Genomic DNA, 25214 nt, shown 5'->3' with positions numbered 1-25214 from the left:
CTTAAGTCATTTCGACGAGACGCAGAAGAACTAAATGGCTGATCGAGCTGCTGCTGCCGTCATAAGCATTAGTAATGTATAATTGTATATGCAAAGCACTCAACAATTTCCTGAGATTGAAGTTCACATTTGCAGCCGACAGACTTGACATCTAGCTTCCCTTTCGGTAATCGGTATTGCACTATTGCGTGTGTTTGCATGCGCGCGTTTGTTTGCTCTGGGACAATTAATGTACTGTGTGTTAGATCGATTCTTACATGTTAGGAGAGACAAGCTTGGTAATTGCTCAATAGTTATTCATAATCATCACCTTTGTTTTCATAGCCATGACTGGGAAAACCAAAATAACTGAACATGGACTAGGGTCCTTAAACATATGACAAACAGATTGAGCAATAATTAACCAAGCTAGCTATTTAGGGTTCTTAAACATAGGGTGTCCTTAAACATATAAACGAAGCAGAAACATGATTATTTAGGCTAGGGGTGGTAGAATACAGTAACTTTTTAACTGAAGCAAAGCAGTTCATTGATGTGTTTGATCAATATACAATATACTCGAATCTGAAGTGATTAAGCTTATGAATGTGGTGTGGCAAAGGCTTTAAGCGGGTGCTTTTTATGAATTGTTATACCAGATGATTCAGTCATGTCTAGATCCTCGCTTCTTACTCCACTGGCAGGCAATGTCCAATCAAACTTGTGCACTAAATTTGCTAGAGCAATTTCCTCAACAGCGATAGCAAACTGAATCCCGGGACACATCCTCCTACCTGCTCCGAAAGGAATCAACTCAAAGTTATTTCCTTTATAACTTACACCACTATTAGCATTCAAGAATCTTTCTGGCTCAAACTCCTCCGGTTTGTAACTGTACGAGTTGGGATCTCTCCCGATTTGCCAAGCATTCACTATGACTTGTGTGTTTGCTTTAATGTTGTAACCAACTAACCATTTAGTTTCACATCTTGGGTCGATATCCTAGGCACTAATAGCGAAAGTGGAGGATGCAAGCGAAGAGGCTCTTTGATCACCGCCTTCAAGTAGTGCATCTCGATCAAATCATCCTCTGTTAATATGTCTTCTTTACCTTTGTTGACAGCCCTAATTTCAGCCTGCAATTTTCTCATGACCTTTGGGTGCCTTATAATCTCAGCCATGGTCCATTCTACGAGTGTAGGTATGGTATCAGTTCCAGCAAGAAACATATCCTACGAATTAGCATCATGAACAATTAGTGATGTAAACATATATATGTACGAGAGAGATCAGAGAGAAAGAGAGATACCAAGATGACACCCTTCATGCAAATTTTGTCCATACGAAAACCAAGAGAGTTTTGCTGCTGAATATCAAGTAAAACGTCCACAAAATCCTTTTCGTCCTCCGCCTTCATAACGGTACTTTCCATATGCAAAGGCGTACCTACACACGGGCTACGGTGGGCTACAGCTCATCCTAGATTTTGAGAAAACATTGTTTTGTTGCATATTTATAATTAAAAAAAGTTAAATTATGAAAATCAGCCCACCACCCTAAATTTCTTTATGTAATTGAACTTAGTCCATATGATTTTTTTACCTGATTACATATATATTGTTTATGAGAAATTTTAAATACACACCTCTAATCTCTTAATACACACCTTTATTATTTTATATTTCACTTCAGATTTTATAGGTATGTTTAATTACAAAAATATCCATCAATTATTAAGGAAAAAAAAAAAAAAAACTTCTTCTTCCTTAAAACTTAGTCTTCTCCACTATTACTACGCAAAAAAAAAAATTTAATAAAAACGTCTTCTCCAAAATTCATCACCTAAAATTCAATATTTTTTTTCTTTAAATTCTAGCCGATTGATGTTATATTGGAGATTTGAAATTCGAAGATAATACTACTCTTTTGATTATAAATTGAAAAATATCAAGAAAAAAAAAAGAAAAAATTTCTAACCCGATCAAAAAAAATCTAACAGAAAATAAAAGAGAATACGTAAAGTGAGTTGTGAAATAGTAAATATATAATAATTATATTAAGTAACAGATTATTATTAGTTTTAGATATTGAGGGTATTTTAGACAGTTTGAGATGTGTATTTAGTATAATATTGAAATGAAAAACTAGATGTGTAGTGTATTAAGTAAGGGGTGTGTATTATGAAATTAGGGGTGTGTATTTAAAATTACTCATTGTTTATTTTATTAAAAGCAGTTGCTCCTTTAGTATATTTTAGGTCAACTTTCTTCTCTTTATTTCTTTTTCTTTGTCTTTGTATACGTCTCCATTCTCTTCTGTCGAAGTAGCTAAGCCAAGTGCCAAGCTTTCTCTCTTTAATCTACAGGTATGATTCTTAGTTATATCGGTCATCCTCTTGGAGGGTCTTGTATGTGTCATATGACTTAGTTCTCAAATCTTAATTGATTAATGCCTTGATTAAATTTAGTCCCAATATCCCATCATCTCAAATCTCAATTGATTAATGTCTTGATAGTCTCAATATCTCATCATCCCATCGCACTGTATTTCTATTGATATTTTAATTTTAATCTCAATTGCTTGCTTACTAATTCTAAGCCAAGTGTCAAACTTTCTCTCTTTAATCTGCAGGTATAATTCTTAGTTATATCGGTCATCCTCTTGGAGTCTTGTATACGTGTCATATGACCTAATTCTCAAATCTGAATTGATTAATGCCTTGATCAAATTTAGTCCTAATATCTCATCATCTCAAATCTCAATTGATTAATGTCTTGATAGTCTCAACATCCCATCATCCCATCGCATTGTGTTTCTATTGATATTCTAATTCTAATCTCAATTGCTTGCTTACTTTATTATAGATGACTAATGCTAATGATGTGTATATATATAGATATATAGTTGTAATAGTACCAACGTTTGATTCATAGTTATTAGATTGTGTTTTTCCGTCCAGTTAGGTTTAAGGATTATACACTAGTTTACTGTATTGTTAGAGCGGTAATTGTGTGTTTAGTTATTAGATTTTGCTTCTATTCAAGAGCGTAGGAGTTCAATTTAAGTATGTATGTTCTTTTATCTTTAACTTTTGTTACCGAATTTCTATAAAATGATATAATATTGATTTCTTAATGATCAGTTAACTACATGATTATTTGATATGTTTTTAATCTAAAATGTGATATGTAAAATATAGAAGAAAAAAAATTAAAAAAATTTAAAAAAAAAATTTCAGCCCACCCTAACATAAAATCCTAGGTCCGCCATTGTCCATATGCTTGAATCACTACATCCAAGAAATCATCAAACCATTTAGCCACTCTGTCTAGTTTCGTGTCCAAACCAGTGACACGGCTCAACCAACCAAGCCATGGAATGTAGTCGCCAATATATAGACTTCCAAGCAACTCCGTATGCTCCGTCGAAAGCTCTTTAAAAACCCCCATCACTGTAGTAACTCTTCCCTAGAGCCACTCTCGAGACCACATCGTTTGTAAGTGTCATAAGAATCTCCCTTAAATTCACAACTCCTTTTCAATCCCTTATCTGCTTGATCATGGCTTTAGTTTCCTCTTCCCTAACGCCGCGGAAGGATCGAACCCTTTTGTTGCTCAAGAGATTCAACACGCAGATGCTCTTGACCTGCCTCCAGTACTCACCGTACGGCGCCATGGCCACGTCTTTTGAGTCGTAGAGAAGCTTTGCGAAAACGGTGGACATGGGCCTGCTGCAGAAAGCGAGGTCATGTGTTTTCATGATTGCCTGAGCACCCTCGGAGGAGGAGACGACGAGGACGGGGACGCTGCCGAAGTGGAGGAGCATGAGAGGGCCATGGACTTGAGACAAGGCTTGAAGCGAGCGATGTAGCAGAGACCGTGGTGAGCCTAGTTGGTGAAGGTTTCCGATGATGGGGAGTTTCGGTGGAGAAGGTGGTGAGTTTGTAGTGGTGGAAGTGGAATTGGAAAACCATCTGTATAGAAGAATAATGAAGAAAATTATAACTAGTATTGATAGGGTGTCATTGTTGATCAGCTTCGCCATTATGAGCAGCAGATTCATTAGATATCTTCTTCTCTGCATGCAAGTGTGATTATGCCTATGTGGTTGATCTCACATAAGATATGTGGTGAAAATAAGAGTGGTCCAATCAGGAGAAGGATTGCAGATTCTTCTCTACACTATATATGGTCTCAATCTCAATTATCTGTTCGATAACTTAATTGGAAGGATGCAATGATGCATCACGCCCACTGGCGGAGCCACACTAAGACCATGGCACCCCCCAAACCTTGTGAAAATTGTCAATTTCCACCACTATTGTAAGACTAAATGGTTACAATTATATATAATTGTAATGATTTGACCCTCTTTCCATGTAATAATATGTCACGTAATAATGATTAGTTTGATATTTTAAACTATATAATTTCTTTCCTCTTTGCATCTTGTCATATTCATCATCATAATCGATTAGTTATTAATTAATCATTTTACACACATGTAAACTTTTAATATATAATCATTTACATGTACATAAATGAAACTATACGTCAACAAAAACAATAAGTTCAATTTTAATTAACACATAATTTTAACAAAAAATTTAAAATTTTATATACCTTTTTTCGTATTTTATATCTCGGCCCCCCTAAACTTATATTTCTGGCTCCGCCCCTAATCACGCCCACACATGAACTCGACCACATAGAAGTATGGGGGTTTGTCCTTAGCTTGTCAACAAAGTCGGTCGAAGAAGGTACACTGTACACTTGTTCCGCATCCGATAGTAGCTAGTGGGCGATTTACTTTGACATTAATTTCCTAACACAATCATAGCAACCCACAGTCGACCTAGAGGGAAGATTCGAGAGGCACGGGGTTCAATTCCCCGCGTCTCCATATAACACTCACATGTTGGATGATGAGTTAGTCATTCTACGTTTATTTAAAAAAAAATAAAAAAAATAAATAGGGAAGATGGAAGACTACTTGTATAAGGGAGAATGTGGAATAAGATGCATGCATGGCTAAATGCCCTAATGAAGGAATACATATGGCAACATATATGTAGAAGGTTTCCTTGAAATGTGGCTTAGCCATTCATTTAACTGAATGATTATAGCTGTCTTCTTTACTACCATTATAGACTTAGTTAAACACTCGCATTTCTTTCTGTCATGACCTGAATATTTTGGTACCTACTGGGGATTGGATTCCAACTAAGTAACCAAGTTCATGAACTGGTTTACTTGTTGGCCGGTATCACTTGGTATTTTTTCAAGGTAGCCTTCTACATATACGTTGCCATATTCCTTCACATTCCCCCTCATACAAGTAGTCTCCTGATTGGACCACTCTTATTCAAAACTAATTAACGGATGGATGATGATTTATGTTGGCTGCTCACCACAATATTTAAACTCAACATACACATGATACAAACACAGCAATAACCAATTAGCTATATAGCAAGTTGAGTCACGCATGCATACGATCTGTTCGTTTATAACGAAGCAGAAAGCGTGATTATTTTAGGGTTTGCTGTCTACAAACTTCTTAAAGCTGAAGTAGTTAATCTGATGAATATGGAATTGCAACCGCTTTAAGTGGGTATTTCCGATGAATTGTTAAACCAGCTGACTCGGTCATGTCCAAATCCTCGCTTCTTACTCCACCAGGCAATGTCCAATCGAACTTGTGCAGCAAATTTGCTAGAGCAATCTCATACACAGCTGACGCAAACTGAACTCCCGGACAGATTCTCCGACCGGCACCAAACGGAATAAACTGGAAGTCATTCCCTATGTAATTTATACCTTTATTAACCGTCAAGAACCTTTCTGGCTCGAAATCCTCTGGTTTGTAATCGTAGGACTTGGGATCTCGACCGACCTGCCAGGCATTCACTATGACTTGTGTATTGGCTTTAATGTTGTAACCATTTATTTTCACATCTTGCATCAATATTCTAGGAAATAGTAGTGCAAGGGGAGGGTGTAAGCGAAGAGACTCATTGATCACCGCCTTCAAGTAGTGCATATCAACCAAATCACCCTCTGTCAATATGTCATCTTCAGCTTTGTTCACACCCCTTACTTCATTCTGAAATTTTGTCAAGACCTTCGGGTGCTTTAGAATCTCAGCCATTGCCCACTCTAGGACCGCCGCCGTGGTATCAGTCCCGGCAAGGAACATATCCTACAAGTTAGCATCATCAACAATTAGTTATGTATGTAAACATCTCCTATACATGTGACATTACTTCTGGAACGGATGAAGACACTCTCAGAGACAATCGAAAAGTACGTACTCTTGATCCACAACCTTCGTTTTACATAGCTAAAAGCATTATATTTAGCCAATTCTAGTACGTAGCACTTCTCTCAATGCATTAATATTCTACTTCTTCATGAAGCTATAGCACTTTGAATTCCGGCCAATGTTGAAAACACTGTACTTCTCTAGATTTAACTGAAGATTATTAAACAAAAACAGGTATCTTTTCTTTGAAAAAAAGAAAAAAAAAAAAAAAAACAAGGTAACAAAAATGAGAGATATATAGTTACCAAGATGACACCCTTTAGGCCAGTTCTGTCGTCAATAGGAAAACCAAGCAAATTTTCCCGCTGAATCTCAAGTAAAACGTCCACAAAATCCTTTTTTCCTTCTTATTCTGATCATGAGTGCTATCCGCCATATGCTCTTGAATCACTATATCCAAGAAATCATCAAACCGTTTAGCCATTCTGTCTAGTTTGGCGTCCAAACCAGTGACACGGCTCAACCAACCAAGCCATGGAACATAGTCCCCAATATACAGACTCCCAAGCAACTCCGTATGCTCCGTCGAAAGCTCCTTAAAAACGCTATCACTGTAGTAACTCTTCCCTAAAGCCACTCTCGAGACGACATTGTTTGTAAGTGTCATAAGCATCTCCCTTAAATTCACAACTCCTTTTGAGTCCCTTATCTTCTTGATCATGGCTTTGGTCTCCTCTTCCCTAACTCCGCGATAAGTACGAACCCTTTTGGTGCTCAAAAGATGCAACACGCATATGCTCTTCACCTGCTTCCAGTACTCACCGTAAGGCGCGGCGGCCACATCTTTCGAGTTGTACAGAAGCTTTTCGAAGACGGTGGACTTGGGCCTGCTGCAGGATGCGAGGTCATGTGTTTTCATGATTGCTTGAGCAGCCTCGGCGGAGGAGACGACGAGAACGGGGACGCTGCCAAAATGGAGGAGCATGAGAGGGCCATGGTGTTGAGACAAGGCTTTAAGTGAGAGATGTAGCGGTGACCGTGGTGAGCCTAGTTGGTGAAGGTTTCCGATGATGGGGAGCTTTGGTGGAGAAGGTGGTGAGTTCTTTGTAGTAGGAGTGGAAGTGGAAAACCATACGTATAGGAGAATGAAGAAAATAGCAGCAAGTACTATCGATAGGGTTTCATTGTTGATCAGCTCCGCCATTTTGAGCAGCAGATTCATCGATCAGCGTATACTTAGATATCTTCTTTTCTGTAAGTGATCAGGCCTCTGTGGTTGATCTCAATTAACCAAGATATATGGTGAAAATAAGAGTGGTCCAATATGGATCACAGATTCTTTTTCTCACTATACGCACCAATCCCAACTATCTCTGTTGGATAACTTGGGAAGGATGCACCCACACATTTGAGTTTCCAAATTCCACAAGCTTCGATCTATGGCGTATGGCACACAACTACTCACAGATCGAATACGGATACGTTAGTCGGCAGATGAAAACAACTACCATATCGATCCCTAAGCAATTAAAGACACTTGTATAAACCAATTTAAGGCCTAAAGACCCAAATGTACGTCCATTGAAAATTACAAGCAAAATTCATCGAATTGGGCAATGCTAGGGTTTGTATCTAATCTACCCAATTAAGGGTTGATCCTCCCCAAGGTCCGACACATAACCCACCTCCAACATTACAGAATCCGACGTTGTAACTTCTGAAACCGGCACTGTCACCACCGGTAGGACGATTCCGGCGTTGATAATAACAGTAACATATTATTGGACTAACATTAATATTGGCACGTCACTCAGGGTAATGGTGGTCCATTTTAGGATTTTCATAGCACACCAACTTTGGACAAGAAGCCTACACAGTTAAAGAGTGCACAATGAGATCATCAACTTGTGCTTTGGTACGGAGTAACTAGGCCCATACGGCCATACCCTTTCGACTAACTCCTGTTTTTTTTTTCGTCCAACAATCAAATAACCCAAACAAATATTTAGAGAGACTAATTTTGTAACGGATGAAGCTGTTGTCACCGATGATAACAAAAGTTTTCGATCAAATATGGTAAAATGATAATAGGAAGTGAGCTTTGTATTCAATATAACATACTATTTTCTCAATACAAGGTATACAATGCAATGGTTAAAGAGCAAATCCTCTCGTACAACCTATGCAGTTATACCTAAATTATCTAAACAGGTGAGCATTACAGGCAAACAAAGGCAGATTATTTACATTATTATTAGACCAACATACTACAAATAGCCCTAAAGTTTAAAAGATCATACATCCAAAATTATTCGATCCTAATAAGTAGAAGAAAAAAGAAAAAAGAAAAAAAAGGAAGGTAAAATTCGAGAGGAAAAGAGACAGTAAAAGAAAAGAAAAGAAAAAAAAATGAACAATGGAATTTGGAGCACTTTGTCCCTTTTGTCAAGAGTTACAAGCGTCACTGAAGCCAAGTACTAAACAACCTTCTACTGCACTTCATCCGCTGACTCAGCTCGTACTTTATATGTGTGCTCCTGGCCTCCTGCAGTCCTGCAGCCACATTTCCTCAACTGAAAGATACATTCCCATTCTTTTGAAGCGATGAATTGATTGCACACTCTTTACATGTGTTTTGTAAATTCCAATACAACAGGGGAAGAAGAAACCAAAACCGAAAAACCCAGCAGCGATATCAACTATGCTTCCTCTGCCTCCTATTGATCTCAACGATGTTCAGCACAAGCTGGCCACCCAGTTCAGGCCGTGGCAACGCTCCTTTCAGTTCTGGGCTCGAGCCGTCGACATCTACACTGGCTACAAGGTAACCCTCTTTCTCACTTTCTCTCTCAATGTTTATATGTTGATTCATTTTAGTGCATGCAATGGAGTAAAAGGAGTGTTTGTTGATTTGGGTTGATGAGTTTTGTTGGGTTTGGGCAGGTGTTTCAGCTGCGTGTGAGTTTCGTGAAGGATGTGAAGAGACAAGAGGAAATGTGGGAGAGGCAACATGAAGTTGCGGCTGAGAAGATATATGCTATGTGTTCGGACATGGGCGGTTTCTTTCTCAAGGTTGGTTCTTGATGAATTAATGGTCTGTTTGCTGAACTGGTTTTGATTTTATGGGTGAAATTTGGGAAATTGACATGGGTTTTTGGGCCTTATTTACAGTTCTGTATTGAATAGTAGATAGAATAAAAGTTTACAAAAATTAGGGTTGTTGTTGTTTATGAGGAGGTTAGAGAGTTCAATGTGGAATGAGATCTCATGTGGAATAGTTAATCAGAACAATGGTTTTGTTCCTCTGTCCCTTTGTGTCTTCCACTGAATTATATATTGGACAATCCATAAGAACCTTGAATGCATGTTAGTGATCTTTTGGTTTTGAGATATTTTTGCTGGATACTGAGTTGGCTTGGATTGGATTTCGATTAGGTTGCCCAAATTGTTGGGAAGCCAGACTTGGCCCCTGTTGCCTGGGTGAAAAGGCTTGTTACATTGTGTGATCATGCTCCTGCTACTCCATTTGATGCCGTTCAACTTATGCTGGAAACTGAGTTGGGTCGAAGTATTGGTGAAGTGTTTGAGAGATTCGATGTGGAACCTATTGGCTCTGCTTCAATTGCACAGGTACTTCTTCTATTCATGAAAAGTTTCAGCTTGCTGATATAATCGAGGGATACTGTACGAATTGCAAAAAGAAACTTGAATATGATAGTTAGTATTCTTACCTAGTTTAGTGTTTCAAGGTTTGATTGAGAGACTGTCTGAAAGCAATCATGGCTGAAGCAATGAATAGTGATCTTTACTGTTCTCTGTAAGTGTGTAATATATCTGAAACATTAACGATCTAACAATTTGCCCAAAGATATTAACATTTAGGAGGAATTAAGAACACTTCTGAATGCTAAGAGCTCTTTAACTGTTTTGTGTGGGAGGGAAATAACATTTGTAAGCATATACATTTGTAATTGATCTGTGTTTTATGCTCTAACTAGGTTCACCGAGCAAGATTGAGAGGTGATAAGAATGATATTGTTGTCAAGGTGAGAAAAATTCAAAAATTCTGTGGCTTCTATAAGTTCTGTAAAGTTCTAATTTCTCATCGTTCATAATAGGTGCAACATCCTGGAGTTCAGGATCTAATGATGACAGATATCCGTAACTTGCAAGCCTTTGCTTTATACATTCAGAAGACAGATGTCAAGTTTGATCTATACTCTGTAACCAAGGAAATGGAGACTCAGGTGCCGTTCTTTTTTTCTATTTCAGTTCTCATTGTGGTATCTTCTAAAATTAAGCTTGACTGCATCCTGAGAAAATTAAAGGATTTGTGCTAATTCTGGTCTTATCGAGGGTTTAAGATTCAGCGTTTCCAAGAATTTTTTTTAACTTCCAAGATTGTTCTTGTTGGGTGGACACTATTATTTCAGTTTATGTCTGCTTTAATCTTGATATACCTGATCCTTATATGTACCAAAATAATGGATATTTGCTTACTGTCTGAAATATAATTGTTGGTATATCAGTATATGGATAATAACTAGCATTTATTTTTGCAATTCAAGATCGGATATGAATTTGACTTCACAAGAGAGGCTAATGCCATGGAAAAGATTCAAAAATTTTTGTATGAAAATAACAAAAGGACTCCTGTCGTGGTTCCTCGACTAATACGAAACCTAGTCACTAGGTGTGTAACATCTTTACCTCTCTATTGTAATGTATTTAGTACTTGCCAAGTGCTTTAAGTTCATCAACGGAGCTCTCATTGATCAAACTGTTGTTTTGTTTGTTAGGAGAGTTTTAGTTATGGAATATATTGATGGGATACCAATCCTCAATCTTGGAGATGAAATTGCGAAAAGGGGTATAAATCCTGTTGGTAAGGTTGCAGCCGCAGCAAAGCAGTAAGCTTCTAGTCTGTACAGAGAGTATGCATTCCTTTTTATCTACATGTTTTTTATGCAATTGGTTTGCAGATACTTTGTGTGGTATTTATCACCTCTTCATAAAATTTGGAGCCATGTAGTTACATAATCAATTTTTGTCAGGAAAGTGTATCGGTTCTTAGTATCAGCGAAGATATAATTTACACGGATTTTCATTATTGTGCTCCTTTATTACCTATCTGTTTGGTTGCTGTCTTCTCTCTTCCATTCATTTGCTAAAATTTGCTAGATTTGGAACTTAACCAACTTTAGTTGAGAAAGCATGTTTCCTGAGTTCATTACCTTAAGGCTTTCCCTGTCTTCAACTTCTCAAGCTAGATATTGCTTGGTTATTATGAAGATTCCCAGAAAATGTTCTCTAGTCTAGTTCATAACTTTTTCTTCTCTCATAAGAAATGGAGCATTCGATTTATCATATCAAACTTCGTACAAAATGCAGGAAAATCCTCCAAAGTTTGACACTAGCATATGGACAAATGATTTTGAAGAATGGTTTCTTCCATGCAGATCCCCACCCAGGAAATATCCTAATCTGTAAAGGTTCAGAGGTAATGACAACCAATTTGTTTGCCTTGTACTTTTATGGCTTTATTCCACAACTAATACTCATTTGGCCTGAAGGATGTTTACTTTTCTCAGCTTAATTAATAACTGTTTCAGTATTGTCCTTTCATTTCAATCGACTTATGATTTTAACTCCTCCAAGTTAGGTTGCCTTGCTCGATTATGGCCAAGTGAAAGATCTCCCAGATCAGTTGAGACTTGGTTATGCTAATCTTATTCTTGCGATAGCTGATGGTGACCCTGTAAGAGCCTTAGAGAGCTATGGGTAAATATATTTTGGTTTTTGGTGTGACATGTACTATGAATTCGCTATAAGCTGGTTGAACTGGGAAGAGACAGTCTAAGTTGCTTTTGACCCAGTACAATGTGAAAATGAACAGGGAGCTTGGCATAGAAACCTTAAGCACATGTGAAGATGAACAAAAGGAAATGTTGAAGTTGGCAGAGACAATGTTTGACACGAAATTACCCCCTGGAGTGACGATGTTGCAGCCTTTTTCCGAGGAATCTTCTATTAAAAAGATTGCAGTTCAGGTGTGCTTAATTTCCAAATCTTCTCAACTAATGGAACTTCACGTATATGTGATCAATCATCAACTAGTAAAGAGATTATTCTGTATTCCACTCTACTTCTGAGTCATGATTGACCAAATCATGTTTCATTCTTTTCCATTGCTCTGATAGGCTTTTCCAGAGGAGTTGTTTTCTGTACTTCGAACAGTGCACCTGCTTAGAGGGCTTAGTGTTGGACTGGGAATCAACTACTCATGTGCAGAACAATGGAGACCAATTGCAGAAGAAGCTTTGATTCGTGCTGGGAGATTAAAAGGTGAGCTTTTCGAACTCCTAGACCACATAAAATGGTGAGACATGTATGTCTGTGTTCATGGAACTTTCTTCAATTTCTGTATGATGTTTGAATAACACCACACCCTAGAGCTAATCTCTTGTTTGTTGAACATCAAACTACCAGGTAAAGATCTCAAGGCTAGAAATCGTAGAGGTGGTTTATTAAGGAGGTTACTCTGGAGAAACTGATTGTGTTGTGATAAAAGGTAGCTTGCTGGCTAATATAGTGTTGAGATATTTCTAATATCTGGTTGAAACTATTGACAATGATTGATTAAATCAAATCAACCAGTGCGTAAATTCTGTATTGAACATCATTATTCGGCACAAAATCTTCAATTGATTTGCACAGTTGTTTTAAGATCTAAAAGAGAGGCTAGTCAAGCATCATATGAGATGTTTTATTGTGAGAATCAGAGCAAAGTGCTAAAAATCTTGGGTCACTCCTGTTACATTTCTATAATTATGCAACAAACTTGTCGTCCGAACTCAAAACCTTCACAGACTCGACCCAAACAAATAAAATTTACCTTTGCCTACAGAGAGTTAGTCGTTGACAGTGTTCATTCTATTTACCAAACACTAAGCTGCTGTGTGTCTCAGCCGTTTATTCTCAGAAATAAGCCGAAGCCAGTTTTTTTTAGAAGCACAGCTGCACCAAACACAGTGACATGGTACACTGGCTAACGAGAAATGTTAAATTGGTCGGCAGAACTACCATAAAAAAAATATAAGATCGTATACAGTACTGGATTGAGTATTGAACAACAATGCCTCATCACCCAATGGGCAATGGGGTTGGTCTAGTGGAAACATGCTAGACTACAAATGGGGCAGACGTTGTAAGGATTCTCCTCGTAATAGAAGGTCATTGGTTCGAATCCCAGCTTGTGAAAAACATACCTTGAAGAGGGGTCATACCTACAAATGTTTTCCGACCCCGGAGTGGTAGCTCACTCGACTACCATTTTGTAACCAAAAATCAATGCCTGATCGAAAAAAAAATGTTGCAACGAACTATCGTCGGTAAAGCTACCCCCAAAAACCTATGAAGGGGATGAGCCCAGCACAAAAAGAAAATAGTCCCAAACACGTTTCCCGCCCGTCAGTTGGAGTTTTGGCGCGCGCCATTGTTTTCATCTTTTCCTCAAATTGAGGATATGTGTGGTTCAGATCTATAGATCTGTCTCAGATGTAGAAACACAGAGCGAGCGACAGAGAGACAAGGGATCAGATTGAGCAGCAGAGCTATGTTTGGGAGAGTAAGAGCGTCGTCTATTCCGGCCGAGAGCTTGGAAAGACCGCCCTGCAAGATTTTCAAGGACGATTCTCTCTCCATCTACGGTAAACAACCAAACGCTGCTCTCTCCTCATTTTCGCTTTCATTTCTCGTTCTGGGTATCTTTCATTTTTACTGAATGTTGTTCATCTTGAACGCGTTGACCGTTTTAATTAGCTAGCTTTGTTACCGGGCACCATTCTGTTTGATAATTTGTCTCAATGGCCAATTGGGCATCTCCTACAAACATTGCGACACATGATTTTAACATCTAGAATTGTTCTACACCACCGTGTATTTCACCCCTGCTAGTTCCGTAGTTCTTTTACATAGGAGAACAATTGTAGTGTAAATCGCTTAGGCTTGCGTGGTGACGGCTGAAAAAGCTGTTGACGCGCAGCGGTTCAGTTACCTCATGGTGAAGTGTGTACTGGGTTCAGATGTATGTACTGTACTATGAATGGTTGAATGCTTGGTTGGACTTAAAACAGTGCAATTGACACTGTTTCCAGTTGTTCTGTGTATGTGACTAGAACGCCTCATTACACTCAAAACGGTTGTATTGAAACTGTTCATGATGCTGTATATGTACCTTGGTAATCGTAGAGGGACATTTGTTGCGTAGAATGAAGAAAATGTTACTTGGAATTACTAGTTCATTCACAGAATCTTTGTTGTTAACTTCTCTTCTTTTTTGTGTGTGATGCAGAGGTTACACTGATGAAGCTTAAATTGGGTTCAAAACGTAATCTTAGTCCGTGCTCTAATGAGGTAGTGGAGATGGATGCCGGTTCTAATTCAAGTTCTCTTGAGTCGGAGCCAATGAACATAGAGGTGAACTGTGCTTCCTCGGGGACTTCAAGCTCTCCAGATTCGGTTGCCAGCTTCCCACAGGAGGAGGTTATGACATTAGATACAGATTGTTCTTCAGAAAGAAGTTCAGTAAGTTCGAGTGGTTGTGATTCTGCGGGGACCTTGAAACAGCCAAGGAGTACAGAAGTTTCAGTTCTCTACCTCTTCTCTAAATTCAAGAGAGCTCACGATGCAATCAGCTCGTCCTCCAGTGAGGCAATGATAGTAGATAGTGTTGGTGTTTCTCCAAGTTCTAGTGGTTCTCGATCTGTTAACAACACAGAACAACAATCGGAACAGGAATGCATCAGCTCTTTTCCTGCTACTGAGATAGATATGCTCTAATTGAGTTTATCTCGTGGAGATGTCTAAATATGGTTGTGCATTTGAGTCCACTTATCTTTGTGTATCATAGTTGAGCAATTTATGTTGTAATATCATAAGCGCAGGTCCCAGATTATGAGGGGATGCGGAATGTATGGGAAAACATGTCAGCCATCATTTCATTTGTATTCAGCAATCATGTTGTAATTCACTAAATCATAAGCAATTTTAGTTTAGTGCTCTCGTTTAGTTTGTCCAGCAAATTCCTTGCCCTATAGGCCTATACATAGAATTTTGCCCTATAGTTTACAGCATCGAGTGTATGGTTCAAAGTAATTTTTCAATGAGACTACTTAACCATTGTCATTTATATCAATGGGGGTGATTGGTTGATCCACAGAAAAAACTTGTTCAAATAGGAGTCATTCTCATTAATCAAGAATTAATACAAGAAACAGACATTTGTGAAGAGGGTTGTTTAATCACATATTCATGATAATTCATGAGGGGTTATTGAACCGTCTTAAGATTTTACATACATAACCGACATGAAGATACAGGTGCTCAGAAAACTTCTTCAAAATTGCATCCCTTGGTAGAATTAAGCATCCAACAAAAATCACTCTCTCAACCATGGTGCTTGGACTGACGTCCACTGGCATACTTCACCTTCTTTGAACCAGAGAGCTGCAGAGCGCAAACAACTCATGAGAAATATGTGGGATAGTTAAAAAGGAGAAGTGTTGATTAATAAGCATCTATATATATATTTAAACATATGATCACCACAATTTTATAGAAGGTAATCTTCCTGATCCATTGAAAAGGGGAAGTAATTTTCTTGTGTAAAACACTTCGGGGCTATTATTTTCATTTAAGAAACTGATTGCTCCACTGTTTCGCGAGTAAAATTCCACAACTAAAACTTGAGAACCACATCATATCTATTTTGTTACTGCATCATGATCTCATATACAACTGAACCATCCATCAAGTAACTCATTCATGGCCAATACCACATAAATAATAGTTGTCATGATTTTCCAAGTAACATAGGTGAAACTTAGCCAATCATCGCTATCTACTGAATTTTAGTGTCCACCTTCATATAAAGAGAAGTATAAAATATAGATGCATTTCAGCCATTTAAGGGTACAAAGTTCAAAACATGGATGCTAAGACAAAATTCTATTTTCCTCCTCTCATGAGAAGATGAGTAGCAAGGCAGTATAAGCCAAAGGAAAGTGAAAAGCTATTCTGAATGCTTACCTATTTCACGCTTGCCATTTTCAGGGCTATCACTCCCATGAACCACATTCCTGCGAAGTGTATTTCATATAACAGTGTCTCATTAGAACTCAAATGCCATCAAGTAAAACAAAACATCATAATGCACGTATCATTGGTTAAATTACTCAAATCTCAAAGGGTAAAGGGCCCAACCTTCCTGTTTGAACAGCAAGATCTCCTCTAATAGTTCCTGGTTCAGCTTGAAGAGGGTCTGTAGACCCTATCAACTTACGCGCTGATGCAACAACACCAACACCCTCCCATGCCTTCAGAGCATAACATCATGATCAGTATTCTTGTACAAGTGACATGTTAAATCCACACTAGACATTGATTTCTATAAAACAAAAAGAATAGAAGATTGAATCATACCATGCACACAACTGGGCCAGATACAATGTACTCTATCAACTTAGGGAAGAACGACTTTGACTTGAGATCCTTATAATGCTCCTGGAAACAACAAAAGGTACAGAAAGAGTCACAAAGTCGCATCATATCAGCTTCCTTGAACTAAATGGAATCATTAAGTTACAAGTGTCAAGAGTTTAAAGTTTAAACATGTAACATATAGTACATGAAACATTAGGGGCTCTCCAACATAAACCCAAAGCTTTAATCTTTTAAAACCGAAATCTGTACCAAAAAAATCTTTTCTCCTTCGGTTTGGAGAAGCAAAACTGCTGTTTACTATGTTCTGTGAATGAAATAGTGTAAAACACACAGATTTACTAAAATTCTCAAAATGAAATACCTCTGCCAAATCTCTGGGGCACTGGAAGAGCTTCAAGCCAGTCAGTTTAAAACCCTTCTTTTCGAACCTTGAGATTATCTCTCCAACCTAAACCAATTTAATCCATACAACAACAAAAAAACCAAGTAAGCATATTAATACATAACTTCACTCCATTAACAAAATTCAATTCTTTCTAAATCCCAGTCCACTATTTAGTGTCAATCAAGTTCAAAGCTTTAGATACATTTCACAAACACAACAATAAACCAAAAAACAGAGAAGGGCTTACAAGGCCACGTTGAACACCATCAGGCTTCACCATTATGTATGTCTCCTCAACTTGTTCCTGAAATCACAAACCCATCAAAAATGTCAATAAATCTCAACTGGGTCACTCTTAAATCACACCAAAATCAAAGGGCTTTCACTGAAACAAACCAGGGAAGCAACCAAGTGTGGGAGGAAGATGCGAGGTTTGGCGGGGGTTTTAGCATGAGGACGAGTTTGGGAATAGGAGAAAAGATGGGACTTTGAAGGGAATGCTGCTAGCTGGGTGCGCAGGTTAGAATTGGGTTGGGCATAGGATAAGCAGCTGGGACTTCTCTGGGTTGTTGAACAAGAGCGTTGAAGAGATGAGGAAAAACTTGGACTTGCTCCGCCAAACACTGCCACGCTCTCCATTCTCTCCCTCTCTCCCTCTTTCTCTATCCAAACTGTTCCTTAAATATAGATGCATTTTCCATGTGGATTTTTACCATTTTGTTTTTTATTCTAATTTATTTTATTTACTGGAAAATGGGTTAAAAAAAAATTCTGTAGCAGGTATCTACTTCTGAACATAACTCATCAGATCAGGCCAAAATATAAGTGACAAATAGAGTTGAGTTTTGGTTTTAAGCAGTAAGTGAAGAAGAAACCAGATTTCATTCTACATAATAAAGATAAATGCTCTTAACCACTAGAGCTACATACTCTTTTTAAACTTCGCATAAACACGTTAAAAGTTCATGATATTTTCATTTTCTTAAAGGAAAAACACAATTTGGAGCTTTTGCTATCTAGTCAAGTACCGCCGTTGCAACTCCAATTTCGGCGTAGCTTCTTTGCAAAAGAAAAAATGTTTGTTCTTCCTCATAGTTGACTACCTCTTAGTGAACTTTAGGTGTGATTTCTGGGTGGATGATGTTACAGAATCTAACTCTGTTTTATATAGCATGGCAAGTGTAGTTTGATAGTGGAAAATATGTGGTGATGAAATTGATTCTAATGCATTTTCATCTCTACTTGCACTGGAAGTTAGAGCAAGGTGATTGCTAAAAGGTACATACATAAACAATTGAAGCTTGCTGGTGAAAGAGAACAGAAGCTAGAACCCTCATAACTTCTAGTCACCTCATAGGAGTGAGCTGTGATTGCCAATCTGTGCATGAAAATCCATAACCAGAGTTCAAAACTTCCAGTTTAGTTTGATTTTAAGAAATAGTTGGTGAGACCGTGAGAGGGATCGACTTTCATTTTTCGGAATAAAAATAAATGCTTTTAACCACTAAAGCTACATGTTTTTATAAACTTTTTATACACAACTTAGAACTTTGTACATTTACAAAAAGAAAGAAAAAAAAGGTGTTATGTTATTCATGTCATGATCAGGTACTATCAATCCCTATCATTACAATCTTGGTTATTACAATCAAAAATCAAATTAGTGCTAATATGTACAACTGAAGTCAGTCTAGGAGAGCCTTGTAGAGAGCACTTGTTCCCATATTCACCCAGTCAGTCCTCCATTGTACCAAAAATAATTAAGTTCAGCTATGTGCAAATACAGAACACAAATCAGCCTATTATATCCACACCACCAAGGCTTCCTCTTTATTCCAACTGTGTAATCACCAAAACAGCTCAAATTGAAACTCAAACTCACTTATTCTTTGCAGCCCGTTTGACACAGAAAACAAAGTCACCCAGTCTGCACTCCAAGAATCCTGGATTGTATTATTGGAACAAATGCTGAAATGTGACTATGTGAGTAGGGGAAATCTTCCCTTCTTTTTGGTTTTTTTTGCTTTATATTTGAACTGGTATTGTGGGAGATTTCGGAAGCGAAAGGTTTAAATTCAATTAGCATTTCCAGCAAGAAGCAGCAACAATAGGCCTTGATTTCCAACCAAGAACCAAGCAACCCTTTTCTTCCACAACAGTGTAGCCCTCACAAACCTTGTTCTTCCCAAGCCACTGCTTTGCCTGAGCCATCATCTTGATTGGTGCACCCTGGAACCCGGCACGGCTCATCCTCCTGCGCCACTGATCAACCCTCTCATGCCTCTCCACGCGTGCCGGTCCCTCACAGCTGATGATGTTCTTGATCTCCTCAGCAAAGTAGAATTGCTCCATCTTGGCACGCCTAGTGTCATATTTGGGCAGCATTGCATCTAGTGAGTCAAATATTGCAGAGTAGTAATGCAATGCTTCCATAAATCTCCCTAGAAAAAAAGGTCCATTGTGGCTTGAGTCCTGCTCAACAAGAACTAAGACTTTCGGCGAGAGCTCATGGATCATCTGAAGAACTGAATTGAGAGCTCCCCTACTTTCTTTCACTACACAATGCAACTGAAGAATGCTATTGACAACTAGTACTTCACCCTCATAAAGTTTGATGTCTTCAGGCTTTAAGTTTTCCAAGTTGCTTTCCACACAAGTAAACTCCACACTTAATCCCAAGCTGTCAGCATAAGCCTCAAGCTCTTCTCCTATAATTTGCAATCTGTCAGCACACAGGCCAACACCAGTTATCCGAAGACGCGACACTGGTGGCTGGCCTGCACGTGTGGTGAGGCTATGGATCAGGCCTCGCCACTGATCGCCATGTGGCAAACCTAGGGTCATCCCAAGGTCTACCACATGAACGAAACTCTCTCCCTCAAAGGCTTCCAATATTGATGAGTTGGCCACAAAATGACCAAATTGAATATGTGGGCAAATTTCATAAACAAGGCGCAATGCCTCTTCTTTCTTGTCCATCAGAGCATAATCTTTCGCATTCAGTTTCGATGGAACAAAACCAACTGCCCCTAGCGGTTGAACCAAGGCTAGCCTGCTGGCTAAACCTTGGACAAAGCAAGACGCCACACGCTGGAACGAAGAGCCAAACACCAAAGCATTAGCACGAAGCTCAGATAGCAAAGCAGATGCGTGTGACTTGTCGCGGCAAGCGACAGCCTCAGCGCAAGCAATGAGGAGCTGAACAAGCCTCATTCCATCAGCAGTTCCATCTTCTTGTTCAGCTCCATTTTCCTCGGCATTGATCATAGCCGCTGCAGCCTCCTCAACAGCTTCGGCTGCAAGGTACCGTTGTGTGTAAGTCCATATATGATCCCGGAAATGAAGCCTTGGCAAGGTGGTCAAGCTATTAGTACTGCTGCTGCGGCTCATCATGCCGCCGTTGATACTGGTAATACTCGACAGTGAGTCATCGATACTTATAGTCCTTTTCAGCCTCTTACGGTCCCGGCTTTCATGAACCGAATAGGGATTGATCAAGGAAGAAGAATCATTTGCACTGCCCTCCTGGTCAAGTGATGCCATGTAAGGATATGAAGAATAGCAAGCCATAGATGAATGATTCAGACCATGGAGTTCGAGGTCACTCATTCGATTACTCCTAATTTCATGATCAGTGCACTCGTGCTCCGTCATGAAACGTCGGCCATGGCCAGGAGCCATATCTTGCTCAACTTATCCTACTCTACCACTTTGCTTTCTACAAAAGATATTCAATAACGCTCTGAAAGACCGTAATCCCAAGCAAGAACAGCTTTTATAGCCGAAAACCATGCATGCCCAGTTTTCTTGTTGACGGTGTTTACAAAGAACAAACAACATGACAAACAATAATTTGGACTCTTAGATGTCACTCTGGAGAGAAACATACTAACTTTCAAGAACAAAGCCACCCTCCTAGAATTTAGGATATTTTGGTTCCTCTCTTGAAGGCCTCCTAGGTGGTAACTTATTTTTATTACATCTATGCTGTAATTGAAAATTGCCATGTATATAATATAGTCATATACCTAGATAGCCTTTTAGGTATCTATCATTTTCTGCATCGTCAGAATCTCATTAGGATCACGCCTGCCTCTTTTGATTGATCTACGTAGTTTTTTCGTACATCAGGTAGTGCGGTAGATCAATTGATGTGAGGGATTATAGGCTTTCCTTTTCCCTCATTGTAAAAACCAACTTTCCTTCTTGGTTTACACTCACCTAGCACCATTGATATGAGTGGTGTGAGTAGTATGGTTCACCTAGCATCGCTCATTATCTAAACGTGATAATTTTAAACCGTTTGTCTTGATGAAATGAACATAAACATGACCCTAGCTGAATCAGCCGATGCTGTAATACATTCCAAGTTTTTCATAGCAATCTTCGGAAACGGGCCCTATCAAAACTAGAATGTTCCCCATGAAAGTATGTGTTTGTAGATTTAGGCTTATCTATATGTACCAATATGTATTGCAATTTGCAGACCAACCCTATTTAAAAAGAATGATTGACAGTAATATTTGAACCTTTCAATTGCCGGCATGCCTAAGAACAAAGAGAAACTACAAACATGTAGATGTGAAAATGGGTGCTCGTGATAATGCATAGATTCGTCATTGAGCTCTTTACGACTACGCTTCTTAATCTAATTCATCTAATTGCATAGAATTTCATTTAATAATTGACCAATAAGGCATGGTTCCTAATTATTATTCTAACCAAGTTTTATAATTCAACTTTGAAATCATCATTATAGCATATTCTATTTAAGCTATCAATAAGTTTCCAAACAAGAAATATTATGTTCAACTTGCTTAGTCAAGCGCATGTCACTACGCATATAACCATCGTGTAGCATAGTAGCAGCAATGAAATGAAGCAAGAAAATTAGATATATACTTTAATTGTGACATATATTGTACATACGCTAGAAATTAAGTTATACATATGCCAGAATCAATTGTGAAAAATAAATTGGCGTTGGAGCAGATCAAGCACCAAGAAATTTGGATTGATGTACCCTTCAAATAGACATCGTACAACTCACATTATATGATCAATGATCGAACAAGATCGAGGATATTTTGTTTTTAATTTGAACACTTTGTAAAACAGGAAATAGATCGAACACTTATCAAAACTCAATTGTGATCGATCGACTTGGTTCCTTTGTGCTAGCTAGAATGATATTACTATGCACTCCATCCAACAGCTCACTAACCTACGATTCGAAAACCCTAAAACCGAATACAATAAAGCAACAATACTAACAAATCTATCACATCTTTTATCCATAATTGCTTATATTGTTGTCGTCATCACCACTACTACTAACGCATTACTTGCTAGTACATTGAACTACTGGGACAATGCATCTTGAACTACCTCGTGCATTCAACTGTTTACATCTTCGACAAATCGAACTACGTTATTTGATATAAGAAGACATTGCATATGAACTAGGATATAGGATGAAGGGAGCTGAATGCCCCATGTGTTGTCCATGTTACACAACAGTGACCACACTGTGGTCGCCTCCATGTTCATGAACTCGATCACTACGTTGATTTGTTTTTCCTGTATATATGGAAGTACATGTAAGCTAGCTAGCTAACTAGGTACATGCATATTATGACCGTGGCCAAACAGATCCACATGTAGCTAGCTCTTTGGAAACCCAATGTCAAATCACGCATGTACTTGTAGTAGTCTCATACTCTATAGGGATCAAGAACTATGCAGGAAGAGTGTGATACTAATTAAGACTTACGATTGCTATTAGTTAGTAGCTAGCAATTTTCTTATTGCCTGATTGAATCGAAAATATGGCTTCAATCCCTTTAAGATGTCTTTCTTTGGAGAAATCTTCGATGATCGAGTAACTTTATTTGCAGGAGTCCACAAGCCATTAGCTAGTGGTTCAAACAATGTTCTTATATACATAATACATTTGATGAGTGACTATATTTGCATGAGTCCACAAACCATTAGAGGTTCGAACGATGTTGTTAACTCGATATATGATCGAGTTATATATTTTGACGCAGAATCCATATTGCGGGGAAATCGGTATGCTTGTAGCTAGGATTTAGTAATTAGTAAATTGAGCCCTAAGTAAATTAATCAAACTCAACAATAAGGTTAATTTATCAGATCACAAGTAAATTAGACGGTGAAAATTCTTCCAAGTTCCAGTAATTATAGATTAAGGATATCTTGTCATGCAAAAGTTTCTTCGTTGTCGACTGTCGAGAGTATATGTACTGAAATTTTCACATATATAAATTAATTGATTGAATGAAAGAAGAGTTACATACAGTCTTACAGATACAGAGATACTGACCTTACTAGTGTAATACAAGAGGAAAGGTGAAAATAAACGATGAAAAGTACTAATTAATTAACGGAAGGATATATTCAAACTAGCTAGCTAGCGCTAGTTTGATCGATGAACATCAGTAAGTATATATCTAGTAATCTAGAGTGCTGTTTCTAATTATAAGTTTGATGGATGAACACTATGGATATGAGGAGGGAGTGCAGACAATGCAAGCCAGCAAGAGAATGGCAGTGGAAGCGCCGTCTTCTTCGATATTGGAGGTGCTCCTCTTGAATTTGCAGACTTTGGCTTTGTTGATGTTGCAGTTGTACTGCATCTGCTTCTGCTGCTGCTGCTGCTGTTCTTGCCTTCTCTTCATTCCTGCTTCTTCCACTTTAGACACCATTTTCAATTATCACTTGGAAACTTGATGAGAGAGAGAGAGAGAGAGAGAGAGAGAGAGAGAGAGAGCGCTAGATGGTGTGTGTGTTTGCTTCCAGGAAAATGCACTTGCCCATTTATAGACTTCATCTTCCCATTGCTTCTGTGATTTGCTCGCTAGTACCAAAGTGCCCTTTGGTTTTGTTTAGTTATAAACTTCAAATAATTTTTTTTGGATCGCCTGCTCTTAAATTTGAAGTTACTTTTTCTATCATGACAATTGGAAGCTAGTTCAAGACACAATGCTACTATGCATGTGGGGTGAGTCCGGCGGCCCGGCCATATATCATACATGTTTCTTCATATATATCTAACTCGGTCAAATTCATTTTCTCGTGGCAAGTACAAATAATGATAATCTCTTAATGTTTAGGGTTTAGTATTTAGGGTCCGAGTTACATGAATGCTTATCTACAAAAGATGGTATATATTACTTAATTAATGTGTTAGGGTTTCAACTCAAAACTATTTTCTTGTACGTTCCAAGTTAATTTGTAACACTTGCTATATGTTGCCAAAAATATAAATGATTACAAACCTTGTATTAAATGTATATCTATAAATATGATTGGTAGAGGGGAGAGGACAAAGCTAGAGATAAGATGTATATGCATATATATACTACTTCTTGATGTTTTATGTTTTCTATTTTGAGGATATATTTTGATGTTATTTCTAAATTTTATGGTTGACCAAGCTCATGTGATAAACTCTAAGAGCATCTCTAATAACTTTCCTATTTTCTCGATTTCCTCAATTTTAGGAAACATTAAGCATTTTTTAGGTCTAACATATTCCACATCTCATTCTCTAAAATGGGGACGGAGAAAAAAAAGAAGCTTTCATTCCCTAAATTTGTAGCAAAGCCTTATTTCCCTAAATTAAATTCTTGACGTACTCCAACGAGAAAAAGACAACAATATAATATTTTATTGAGTATTTTATTGTTACAATAAAATATATAATTTTTTTTGCTATAATTAATGATGATATAGTATATATTATTGTTGTATTAAATACCGAAATCTCCAAAATGGAGAAGCTGTTAGATTTTGAGCATAAATTTTTTTGAAGATTTTAGTTTTTACTTCTTCATTTTAGATAAATTTTGAGGAAGCTGCTGGAGATGCTCTAAGTGCATTATTTTTAAGTCATACATCAATTGTTCATTTCCTTACAAATAGCAGAACAATCATGTATTTCTGTAAAATATAATGTGTAATTATACATTTAATTAATATATAGAGAAAGGAACAAAAACTGTTTCAATTCTTAATGCTAGCTAGTTAGCCTTCATGATCATTATGCTTAACAATCATG

General features: G+C 37.9%; 6 protein-coding genes and 1 pseudogene across 7 annotated transcripts; 2 read left to right on the top strand and 5 right to left on the bottom strand.

Moving 5' to 3' along the window:
- Positions 1-293: 293 nt before the first annotated feature.
- Positions 294-4478, bottom strand: LOC101304735 (annotated as a pseudogene). Its single transcript, XR_185484.1, has 4 exons — positions 3261-4478; positions 3078-3084; positions 1289-1452; positions 294-1211 (listed from the first exon to the last, which is right to left on the bottom strand). The product of XR_185484.1 is annotated as a cytochrome P450 71A2-like (transcript).
- Positions 4479-5553: 1075 nt separating this feature from the next.
- On the bottom strand, positions 5554-6129 carry LOC101304445 (cytochrome P450 71A4-like). The gene has a single exon (XM_004309751.1). The coding sequence runs from the start codon at positions 6127-6129 to the stop codon at positions 5554-5556; it is 576 nt and encodes a 191-aa protein (XP_004309799.1).
- Positions 6130-6562: 433 nt separating this feature from the next.
- Positions 6563-7503, bottom strand: LOC101304158 (cytochrome P450 71A24-like). Its single transcript, XM_004309750.1, has one exon. The coding sequence runs from the start codon at positions 7463-7465 to the stop codon at positions 6563-6565; it is 903 nt and encodes a 300-aa protein (XP_004309798.1). The 5' UTR covers positions 7466-7503.
- Positions 7504-8807: 1304 nt separating this feature from the next.
- LOC101302130 (probable serine/threonine-protein kinase abkB-like) lies at positions 8808-12971 on the top strand. The gene is made up of 12 exons (XM_004309744.1): positions 8808-9067; positions 9187-9315; positions 9679-9873; positions 10242-10289; positions 10362-10490; positions 10812-10936; positions 11043-11153; positions 11635-11743; positions 11906-12024; positions 12140-12293; positions 12444-12588; positions 12733-12971. The coding sequence occupies exons 1-12, from the start codon at positions 8945-8947 to the stop codon at positions 12795-12797; spliced, it is 1452 nt and encodes a 483-aa protein (XP_004309792.1). The 5' UTR covers positions 8808-8944; the 3' UTR covers positions 12798-12971.
- Positions 12972-13690: 719 nt separating this feature from the next.
- Positions 13691-15084, top strand: LOC101303872. Its single transcript, XM_004309749.1, has 2 exons — positions 13691-13952; positions 14597-15084. The coding sequence occupies exons 1-2, from the start codon at positions 13859-13861 to the stop codon at positions 15082-15084; spliced, it is 582 nt and encodes a 193-aa protein (XP_004309797.1). The 5' UTR covers positions 13691-13858.
- Positions 15085-15470: 386 nt separating this feature from the next.
- LOC101301838 (nucleoside diphosphate kinase 2, chloroplastic-like) lies at positions 15471-17788 on the bottom strand. The gene is made up of 7 exons (XM_004309743.1): positions 17528-17788; positions 17379-17435; positions 17108-17194; positions 16726-16806; positions 16507-16619; positions 16333-16382; positions 15471-15750 (listed from the first exon to the last, which is right to left on the bottom strand). Exons 1-7 carry the CDS (start codon positions 17768-17770, stop codon positions 15683-15685), a joined length of 699 nt encoding a protein of 232 aa, XP_004309791.1. The 5' UTR covers positions 17771-17788; the 3' UTR covers positions 15471-15682.
- Positions 17789-19210: 1422 nt separating this feature from the next.
- Positions 19211-20812, bottom strand: LOC101303579 (DELLA protein GAI1-like). The gene has a single exon (XM_004309748.1). It carries the CDS (start codon positions 20810-20812, stop codon positions 19211-19213), a length of 1602 nt encoding a protein of 533 aa, XP_004309796.1.
- Positions 20813-25214: the final 4402 nt, after the last annotated feature.

The sequence above is a fragment of the Fragaria vesca genome, unplaced genomic scaffold (genome assembly GCF_000184155.1).
Source record: "Fragaria vesca subsp. vesca unplaced genomic scaffold, FraVesHawaii_1.0 scf0513067, whole genome shotgun sequence".
NCBI lineage: Eukaryota > Viridiplantae > Streptophyta > Magnoliopsida > Rosales > Rosaceae > Fragaria > Fragaria vesca.
This window is presented reverse-complemented; position numbering and strand designations above follow the sequence as displayed.

Coding starts and splice junctions, on each gene's coding strand:
- LOC101304445 (XM_004309751.1), bottom strand. CDS start 6,129: ATGGCTGAGATTCTAAAGCACCCGAAGGTCTTGACAAAATTTCAGAAT.
- LOC101304158 (XM_004309750.1), bottom strand. CDS start 7,465: ATGAATCTGCTGCTCAAAATGGCGGAGCTGATCAACAATGAAACCCTA.
- LOC101302130 (XM_004309744.1), top strand. CDS start 8,945: ATGCTTCCTCTGCCTCCTATTGATCTCAACGATGTTCAGCACAAGCTG. Junction 11,154..11,634: donor GTTGCAGCCGCAGCAAAGCA/GTAAGCTTCTAG, acceptor TACAAAATGCAG/GAAAATCCTCCAAAGTTTGA. Junction 12,589..12,732: donor TCGTGCTGGGAGATTAAAAG/GTGAGCTTTTCG, acceptor TCAAACTACCAG/GTAAAGATCTCAAGGCTAGA.
- LOC101303872 (XM_004309749.1), top strand. CDS start 13,859: ATGTTTGGGAGAGTAAGAGCGTCGTCTATTCCGGCCGAGAGCTTGGAA. Junction 13,953..14,596: donor CGATTCTCTCTCCATCTACG/GTAAACAACCAA, acceptor TGTGTGATGCAG/AGGTTACACTGATGAAGCTT.
- LOC101301838 (XM_004309743.1), bottom strand. CDS start 17,770: ATGGAGAGCGTGGCAGTGTTTGGCGGAGCAAGTCCAAGTTTTTCCTCA. Junction 16,383..16,506: donor CTTGCTGTTCAAACAGGAAG/GTTGGGCCCTTT, acceptor TACACTTCGCAG/GAATGTGGTTCATGGGAGTG. Junction 15,751..16,332: donor AAATGGCAAGCGTGAAATAG/GTAAGCATTCAG, acceptor TGCGCTCTGCAG/CTCTCTGGTTCAAAGAAGGT.
- LOC101303579 (XM_004309748.1), bottom strand. CDS start 20,812: ATGGCTCCTGGCCATGGCCGACGTTTCATGACGGAGCACGAGTGCACT.